This window comes from Oryzias melastigma, linkage group LG14 (genome assembly GCF_002922805.2).
Source record: "Oryzias melastigma strain HK-1 linkage group LG14, ASM292280v2, whole genome shotgun sequence".
Lineage (NCBI taxonomy): Eukaryota > Metazoa > Chordata > Actinopteri > Beloniformes > Adrianichthyidae > Oryzias > Oryzias melastigma.
In genome coordinates, this window is record NC_050525.1 from 277,432 (window position 1) to 287,758 (window position 10,327).

Sequence of the window (10,327 nt, forward strand, 5' to 3'; positions counted from 1 at the left end):
GTCTGACCAGTTTGTTTGATCTTCTCAGTGAATCTTCAGAGTTTTCTTTTTAAAGACACTGCTCTGTCTGTGATTAATCCCCGCTCTTTCTCTTCTGATCATGTTCAGTTTGACTTCCTGGTAGTAATTTAGATTTTTAGGTCATCAAGGTGTAGATGGAAAACATCACCTTCAACAGCTTTGTCCTCCAGCTGGAGGGCCTGAAGGTCACAGAGACCTCGAGGTATTACGTTTTCCTCTTCTTTTTCTTCTCCTACCTCTTTATCATGATGACCAATGTGGGCATTGTGGTGATGGTGTTCATGGACAGAAACCTCCATCAGCCCATGTACCTGCTGTTCTGCAACCTGCCAGTCAACGACATGATGGGAAACTCCATCATGATCCCCCGTCTGCTGTGGGACATCCTGAAGCCCCCGTCTGAGCGCCTCATCAGTTACTACGAGTGTGTGGTTCAGGCCTTCACCTCTCACATGTTCGGCACCACCTCCCACACCGTGCTCATGATCATGGCCTTCGACAGGTACGTGGCCATCTGTAATCCTCTGCGATACGCCGACATCATGACCAACCGGAAGGTGGTGACGCTGACCGTTTCCGCCTGGGGGGTGGCTTTCGTTTTGGTGGCGGTTCTGCTCGGTCTGACGATCCGACTGAACCGATGCAGGACTCTGATCGAGAACCCGTTCTGTGACAACGCCTCGCTGTTTAAGCTGTCCTGTGAGAGCGTGGTCATCAACAACATCTACGGCCTGACCTTCACCGTGGTCCTCCTGACCTCCTCCATCGGCTGCATGGTCCTCACCTACACCAGCATCAGCGTGGTCTGTCTGACCAGCAAGAACAAGTCTCTGAACAGCAAAGCCCTGAAGACCTGCAGCACTCACCTGTTCATCTACATGGTCATGATTTCCTGTGGTCTTCTCTTCATAGTGCTGCATCGCTTCCCTCAGTACTCAGACCAGAGAAAACTCGTTGCCATCTTGTTTCACATAATTCCAGGGAGCCTCAATCCGATCATCTATGGACTTCAATCAAAGGAGTTCCAGCGCTTTTTCCGCTCCAAACCCCGTTGGCCTCGTTTTGATGCGGCAACTATGCAGTTTTTCTTTTTTTCACGTTCTAAGGCATAAACACTTTTTCATAGTTGAAGGGTTAACCTCTTTATCTTTATGCCATTGCCTCCAATAAAAAATATAAAATCTGGCAGTCGGGGATTGAATCAAACCTTTCTTGCAGTGAAAGTCTCTGCACCACAAACAGACTTTCCAACATGTTCAAAACACCATTCACATCTTTACTTTGATGTTTTTATTGTCTTGGTCCAATGTTTTTTTTTCATTAACTTCCATAATTATGTTAAGAATTCTGAGTTTTCAATTCATTATTTGTTATTGCAAGGAGTTACTAATTTATTCATATGTCAAATAACTTTTCCAAAAACATTAGCTGGTGGCTCCTTCCACGTGTGGCCAGGGATGTCAAGCTCATGAACACATTTTAAATGAATGAATGAATGAAATATTTTTTTTCAAGCAATCAGGTCATAATACATACATAACACATCACTTAATAAATCACAAGTTGATCACTTGAAAGGGAGTGGAAGGAAGCGAACTTATATAATCCCACCCCGACACGACCATACCATTTTCTCTACATGAATTATCAATATCCGGTTCAGGACTTAATATCAAATATTAATAAAATCAGGCTATTAAGGATCATTAATATCATTAATGTAATCAAGTTTCAAATCATCCACAACAAATCATTTATATTAATCAGTAACAATAATCTAATATTCTCATTGAAAAAAGACACTCTGTGCAGATTGTATTCAAAGAATTATGATAATACAAAAAGTAATAAGTAAATCATCTTTATTTCCTAATGCAGAAAAAATCTAAAGATTCTCATTAAAAAAGACAATTAGTGCAGATTGTATTAATCAAAGAATGATTATAATAACAAAAAATAATAAGTTGAAAACGAAAGGATCAGGAATTTGAGCATAGAACAATGCTACATCACACAAGTTTAAGGCCACGTAATCGTTCTTCGTTGTTATGACTGAGAGACTGTGAATGTCTCAGCAGCTCAGAATCGGGTCAGAGTTCACTTTGAGCGTTTTTTTGAGTTGAAATTTTACATTTTGCTTGAATTAAAGGATCAGACATGCATAATCCCACAGTTCTCAAAGTCTTTCATGGATTTTATTTCCAGAGGCTTCATCTGGTCCAGTGTTCCAAGTGGTTTCACAAAGATTCTGGAGTTCAGAGTCCACATACTGTGGATCTGTTGAGTTCTGCGTAATATTCTTGTTCTTGCTTAGCCAGATCAGCGTGATATTTGCTTAAATCAGGGGTATTCAAGTCCAGGCCTCGAGGGCCGGTGTCCTACATGTTTTCCAACCAACCTTCCATTGAAGCTCCTTATTGGCTAAACATACCTGATCCTGGAAATTAGCAGCCAATAAGGAGCTTCAATGGAAGGTTGGTTGGAAAACATGTAGGACACCGGCCCTCGAGGCCTGGACTTGAATACCCCTGGCTTAAATGTTCATTAAGATACACCGCAGACCCCTTCAGGTGTTTTCTTTGCTTCATCAGAGCTATCTTGTGCTTGCGATTCACAAACCTTATCAGGATTGCTGGTTTATCCGTATTCTTTCTCCGAGGAAGCGGATAACAAACCTTAACAGTATTTGGGTCCAAGGAAATCCCTTTAGACGCAAGAAATTCTCCAACTTGATTCTCTACGGTCAGGTTTGCTCTCGCCACAGCTCCGTTAGCATCCGTGCTAGCACTGGTAGCACCTGGCCGCGCCCGCGGTTATAGTTGAAGTCCCGTGAGAATCACATTATTCATCCATGCTTGTTGATACATGTCATGCATCCTTCTCTCCAGGAGATCTTGGCAATTATCTTGTTGTTCGTTACGTGCCTTTTCTTGCCGGAAACCTTTCAAGAGTTGTTGCAGCGGTGTTAGCTTAGCTTCAAGCTCCAGCAGGGCTGATAGTTTTGATTCAGAGAGAACTGCTGGGGTTAGCTTAGCCTGGATGTCGGCTAACGCAGTTTTAAGCTCTGCCAAACCGGTTTCAAGATTTTTCTTCGGTGGCAGTTCAACTCTCCTCGTAGCTGTTGCTGAAGCTCGGGTAATAAAGTCGCTTGTGGCCAACTTTCAAAAGAAAAGGGGAAAAAGACTATTTTTTTAGACTACCTTAAAAAATATTTCTTTAAAGTTTAATTTTTCTTTAATATTTCTTAAAAAAAAAAGAAAAAAATGTTGCTACAAAGTCCCCCCGGTGCTCTATTGTACTTCGACTCCACTCTGACTCAGAGAAAGAGAGAGAGAGAGAGAGAGACAGCGAGAGAAACTTCTGCTGCTCCTCCGAGAACTGAAGAGATGTGACAATGAATCAGATAAAACCTGTGAATTCTGGTCTAACTAGTCGCCGTTCGCTGGTTCAACAATCTTTAAATGAGGTTATATTTTAGAAAAATGTTCCATATTAGTTCAGGAATCCGTTTCTACTTTAGTCAGACGACTGAGCGACTGAGTCAAAAAACTAAAGACACTGGTAATGGTATGCCTGCTTTAGCAGGTTGGGGTTCGATTCCCTACGGTTTCCTGCAGAATATTTGGACCATTATACATGAAATGTTGGGCACCGGAACCTAAAGTGTAAAAGCAAAAAGACATATTTTTTAAATAACTTCAAGTTTTTGGAGCAAATCCAAATCCAAACACTAGAATAGGTAAAGGTATTGTAAGAAATGTTAGCATGATGCTAACATTGAGGCTAATGTGGGTTATTCTCTGTGAATGTAAAGACTTTTTACACAGAAATGAATACTCAACTGCAGTTTGAAAGACCCCGTAAACACTGGGATACTGCACGACCTGATAAACACAACTTTTTTTTTTTTTTAAACTGAGGTTTGAGTTTGATTTGATGCACATTGACATTTCTTCACACTCAGCTCTGCAGTATCATCATGTTAACAACCCGCTCTGTAAAGAAAGGTGAGCTCACCAATTCCTAAGATGTTCTGAGCTTCAAATTCCATTGTCTTTTTCCGACTTTGAGCCCCTGCCCCTCAAAAATCCTGCGCAAGTCCCTGATACCCTGATAACAATCCTGCCCCCATCCCGACTGGATTTTCACATTTCCACTGTGGGTGGAGTTAGTCTACAACTTCCCTGTTTGGGTACCCTTTAAGCTTAAATCGATTCAAATCATTGAATCAATTTTATTAACCCAGCTCTATGCATTAGTATCCTGGAATGGAGGGGCTTTCTACTTTTCTACTTTTTCTGTCTGAACCTGAAACTTGGAATGGGTGAGTCTCGTCCTGTTTACACTCAGCTGCACGCTGATCCAAAGAGAGTTGGAGAGACCCAAAAACAAAGTCTTCTTCCGTTTGGCTGTGCCAAGATTATAAGCATCCACTCAAACAAAAGTCGCACATTTACAGTAACATCCCTCCATTTGAATAAATACTCAGGAACAGAATTATAATCTTAATTTGCTTTATATGTTTTCCATCATGAGAAATATGCATCAAGAATATGTTAAAACACCAAAAACAGGGTCAGAGTGGGTCTTGAAGCTGCTGACCACAGCAGTGCAAATGTTCAATCATCTCTGCTGCCCAGCTCAGATAATAAGATACAGATAATCTAGTCCTTGGTTCATGGAATTATCATTGACTGTATGATAGAACTGGACAGAGTGGGCATGATGTCACCCATAGAAAATGCCTTACCTTGAGGCAAACCAGATAGTAAACTTAAGAGGGGGCTATGAAAAAATAATAAACACCTTGCGTATAATCTAAATGTGCAAATCAGTGAAGAAATCAATTAAACTTGCAAACATTTGTGAACATAAGTGTTATATTATATTCCCTCTATCTCCTGAAACTAGGCGCCGTTTGGTCTTCACCAGGCCGTCAATATCAGGATTCAAATCCACATTTCACAATATTATTCAAGTGTGCAATATACAAAGAGATGTCCAAAGATCTTTTCCTGCATCGGCTGCTTTTCCTTTGCTTCCCCTAGTGGCAGAAATGCACATTACGGTCATTTCTTTAAAGAGCCAAAACTCGCCACAGGAACGGACTGGAAACTTGTGTTTTTTTTGTTTTTTTTTCCAACATCCTTATATTTTTCTCTCTTCCTGACCGGAGCGGATTAAACCATCTGGTGGGCCGGATGTGTTTGACACCCCCTATTTAGAGAAATGTGGAACATGAGCTTTATGGGCAAAAATCTGAAGGAGCGGATGCAAAAAGATTAAAATGGCTCACAGGACATGGCTAACATTGAAGCAGCATGGAAAGCATCTCCCCGTGGACACACAGGTGTTGGGCAGGAAGCGATTATGCTGATAGGAAACACTGCGAGGAGATCCAGGTGAAACGTTCTCCATCTCACTGATGAATGAACCAACATGTGAAGCAGCTTTGTGGGGTCAGAAAGTGCACAGAGGTTCCTGCAGAAGAAAAATTCAACTTTAAGGTGGAGAAGCTGAATTTCTCAGAGGAACATTCCACCAAATACCACTGAAAGCAAATCCTGCGTTCGTCTACAGTTTGCACAGATGATGAAAAAGCAGAAGACACATTGATCCATAAGCCACAGATAATGATGAAGTCTTTAATGTGCCCTCTGCTGTGAGTTGGCTGTGTGAAATATCCGGATAAAATGATCTTCTGTGTTCTGGATCATTCTGATCATCAGGATCTTAGAGAAGGAAGAATGCATCTCCCACAGCCAGATCTCAAACCCTCCCTGGAGTATTTTCTGAGGACATTTTTACCGTCTTTGAATCCTCTATTTTTACCTTTGAGAAGACCACCAGCCTCAGTGATGCTATTCTACTTTACTGTCCAAGACTTTGATTTCAGATTAACTCCAGTTTGGTTTTATTCATCTCTGGAGAAAGGTTGAATGAACTGAACCTCCATGATAAAAACCTGTGATGGTTCTGAGTTATGCAGGAAAACACATGGAGAATTTAATCGCAGTTTTATCACACAATCCTGATTCCCCGGCTGACTTTTTTTTCTGTCATTTCACATCAACTGCAGAAACCTTCTTTTTGAAGGCAGCAAAAACCTTCTGCCGCACCTCTCTGATCTGCAGCCCATAGATGACGATGTTTAGAGCAGGCAGCGCCACGTGACCCAGCACCGTCGCCACCTTCCTGTGGTCGGACAGCTGCGGGAAGCGATGCATGATGACGATGATGAAGCCAGACACCAGCAGCATGAGGTACACCGCCAGATGGGTGGTGCAGGTCTGCAGCGCCTTGCCGTTCAGCGCCTGGTTTCTGCTCCGCAGACACACGGCGATGATCTTCAGGTAGGTGAGGGCGACGCTGACCATGGAAGAGCCCAGCAGCAGCACGGTGTACGCCAGGCCGTACACGTTATTGACAAAGACGCTCTCGCAGGAGAGGCTGAACAGTGACGCGTTGTCACAGATCACGTTAAGCACCATCCGCCTGCAGCGGGACAGCCGCACGCTGAGACCCACCAGAATCCCCACCAGCACGCAGGCCGACCCCCAAGCAGCCCAGGACAGGCTGGCCACCATCTGGTGCGTCATGACGGCGGCGTACCGCAGCGGGTTGCAGATGGCCACGTAGCGATCAACGGCCATGATCACAAGCACAGTGTGGGAGACGCTGGCGTGGAGGTGGACACAGAAGGCCTGGGCGGCGCAGGACCAGTAATGGATGTAGCGCTCCGAACCAGACAGGAGCAGATCTTTCAGCACGTGGGGCAGCGTGACGGTGGCTCCAAAAGCATCGTTCACGGTCATGTTACACAGGAGCAGATACATGGGCTGATGGAGGCTGCTGTTACAGAGGATCAACACCAACACGCCTAGATTGGAAACCATTATGAAGATGTAGGAGAAGAGGAGGAGGATGAAGGCTGGGAGTGAAGACTGAGGAGTCACCTTCAGGGCCTCCAGGATCAGAACATCTGGACTTGTGGTCCAGTTCTCCATATTTCTTCGTCCAAAGAGTCTGACAGCAGGTGACTTGGAGCGTTGAGGAGTTTCTCATCCACATTTGTTTTTTTATAACACATCAACTCCTCACATATTTGACGTCAACATCTTCTGCAGTCTCTCAGCAATTCCCACTTCACTCCTCAGAGGGACAGAAACTGACAGGAAAACAGTCAAATCTTGTACAGGATTCAGCCTGGAAAAAAAGAAAAGAAAGTGACTTTTGAAACACTTCAAACATCTTCATGCCTCTCGAAACATGATGTGAGAAGATCCTCTCAATTGAAGCCATGTTTGTTCAAATATGATGCAAATACAAACTTCTCCTGCAAAGTGGATGAAGGTTCTGATTTCTCCTGCAGAAGGCAGCAGATGTGGACCTGTCAAACAGGCCCCGCCCAGGCCACCAGAGCCGCACAGCCTTTTATCTTCAGGAGCACTGTCTGAAAAACATCATCACCTGCTTAACGGTTGCCAGGCAACCAGCCCTCCTCTTGCGTCTGAGATTTCTCGCAGCCTTGTTAGAAAAATAGCATAAAAAGTCAAGAACAGACTCAAACTTTCATAAGCATTTCGGAACGGTAGCTTTGAAATGACTCTTTGCATTGTAGTTTGTTTAAAGTATTTAAGTATTTGCTCAGTGTTACTTCTCGTACAAATCACATCACACAATAGATCTTTAGTTGCAACTTGCCCTTAAGGTTCCATTTGTTTCATCTCTACTGGATGGGGAGGTCGTACAACTGATGAGTTCATTACAGAACAAAGTCATTTTTTTTTTCATTTCAGGGGATGTGGTTTTAGCAGGCAGAGGTTTCCTAGTTAAAGAGTCTATTCAGAGATTACAAACAGAACAAAAAACTCCTACATTTAAACAAAGATACAAACAGTTGGATCCTGTGATTTTGATGTCTTGTTTCTCTTAGAATAAATATACAAAGATTAATTGGAGTTGTCCATCAGAAGTACACACTCTTGTTAAGTACTGTCCCCGTAACTTTCACTGACATAGAGAAAATGTTGTGACTTAACTTGACAAGATTGTATGTTGTGCGCTGACAAATGTGTCTGGTACCCTTCCAGCGACAGTCAAGGGTCTTTGGAGGAGTAGGAACTCTACTAGTGACCTTTGACAGGCGTCCTAGACTGGTCTCCCCATATCTCCCTGCTAGCCTCTCCAGGGTGAAGACCGACCATGTGTCCTAATCGTGGTGCCCCTGTTTACCATTGCAGAACATGGCGGATCTTTGGGAGTAAAACCTGAAAACAAATCCCACCTTACGTGTCGGTGGACAGCAGACTACCCTTCAACCGTATCAGCTAGGCTGTCCCATCCAGTAACAGGATTGTCTGTCAAGGAGCACTACTTTTAGCACCTTAAACTACGGCCTGCAGGCCGGATCAGGCCCGCCTCCACATTAATGTGGCCAGGCCCCCCTATTAAAATATTCGGCTCTTTTTATGCTAACTTTTTGACTGTTTTGGCACTTACTAAGGATTTCTAGGGTATTTTGGGGTTTAGCTAATATGTCAGCTAAATGCTAGCTGTTTTGGCTAATATCTTTTTCTCATTTTGTAGGCTATTTTAGAGTTTAGCTAATATTTAAGCAACATGCTCGCTGTTTTGGCTAAATTAGATTTTTTTTCATGTTTTTTTCGGCTAATTTGGCATTTCATTAATATTTTAGTGAGCTATCAGCTTCAGTGTTTTCTGCTTGTAGCTTCAGCATTTTCAGCTGTTAGTTTCAGCGTTTTTAGTTATCAATTTCAGCATCTTCAAGTATCAGCGCCAGCATCCTCAGTGGCCACATTTAGCTTACAGCATTCACACTAGCATTAATGCAGGTAATGCTATATATCTAGTTTTACAATGTTTTAGTATTATTGTTTTCTATGAAGATTACAAAAAATGAAGTATTTAAGATTTGGCTTTGTGTTTGAAGATGCTCCATCAACACTTAAACCTGAGACATCTAGGGTTGGCGATAGAATATGATGATCAGGGAGCAAAATATGTTACAAGAAGTCCACTGTCTGCAAGATTTGCCTCATCTCTATATCATACAATGTGGGAAACACGTCCAACATGACCGCCCATCTGTGATGTCATCACCCAGCCCTGTCACCGTCTAAAACTGAACAACTAAGCACGTAACACAATCTAAAAATCCCAGATATATTTCAAAAGACTTACAGCGTTACCTCAGACAAACACAAGAAAACATCTGACGTCATCAGAGTGTTTATTGGTAAAGTTCTCCAGTCTTTTTTCAGTGGTTGATAATGAGGGATTTTGTCATTTGATGAAAACATTTGACCCACAAAATAGTGTACCAGCACGTCCATATTTCACAGAGAAATCTATACATTGTGGCACTTTATGAACAAGTGTGCAACTTAGAAAAAACGCACAACTTTCCACGTACAGCTGGACTTCACAGGCAACAGAGAACTACCTCTTTGTAACTTCATTATATGACGGCCCTCACACTGGTAAATTAAGAGTGCAATAGTGTAAGCTAACAAGATTTAAGAGCACAGCTTAGATTGTTGGAGTTTATTATATTCATGTTCACAAGTATTGAGGACTGAGGAACTTTTACATTTGATTAAATTGCAAAGTTTACAAGAGTTCTATTTAAGTGTGATTCTGCAATAACTGCAGAGAGCTGTGCACTTGAAAAAAATCTGATTTCTTTATGTCGTTTCTGTTGGCAAAATAAATCATAATCTGTGGAATAGTAGGATTTCAGTTTTTTTTTTCTTTAATACGTACTGAACCGTGACCTTCGTGTCGAGGTACGTATTGAACTGTGAGCAAACTGTGTCGTTGAATCCATGATATATACTGCTCACAAAAATTAAAGGAACACTTTTTTATTGGGCCTGACATGAATTGAATTAAACCTGTCTGATAATGTTCTGGTTGGTTAATCAGCTGAGGGCCTCGTTAATCAATTTCAGCTGTATTGGTGTTCATGGAATTAACAACAGGTGCACTTCAGTGGCAACAATTAGAAAACCTTCAAAACAGGGCCGTAGAAGGTCCTGAACCCCTCAGCAGGACCCATACCTGCTCCTTTTGTGCGAGGAGGAACAGGCTGAGCACTGCTCGTGCCCTACAGAATGACCTCCAGAGGGCCACTGGTGTGAATGTCTCTACCCAAACAATCAGGAACAGACTTCATGAAGGGGCTACACAGTGGCACAGTGGTTAGCGCTCTTGCCTCACAGCTAGAAGGCCCCGGTTCGACTCCCAGCTGGGACCTTTCTGTGTGGAGTTTGCATGTTCTCCC

The 10,327-nt window shown here is 42.7% G+C and overlaps 2 protein-coding genes across 2 annotated transcripts; one reads left to right on the forward strand and one right to left on the reverse strand.

Moving 5' to 3' along the window:
* The first annotated feature begins 137 nt into the window (after window positions 1–137).
* On the forward strand, window positions 138–1,133 carry LOC112142491 (olfactory receptor 146-like). The gene has a single exon (XM_024265923.2). It carries the CDS (start codon window positions 156–158, stop codon window positions 1,131–1,133), a length of 978 nt encoding a protein of 325 aa, XP_024121691.1. The 5' UTR covers window positions 138–155.
* A 4,947-nt stretch (window positions 1,134–6,080) lies between these two features.
* On the reverse strand, window positions 6,081–7,424 carry LOC112142492 (olfactory receptor 52D1-like). Its single transcript, XM_036215309.1, has one exon. It carries the CDS (start codon window positions 7,026–7,028, stop codon window positions 6,081–6,083), a length of 948 nt encoding a protein of 315 aa, XP_036071202.1. The 5' UTR covers window positions 7,029–7,424.
* Between the last annotated feature and the right edge of the window lie 2,903 nt (window positions 7,425–10,327).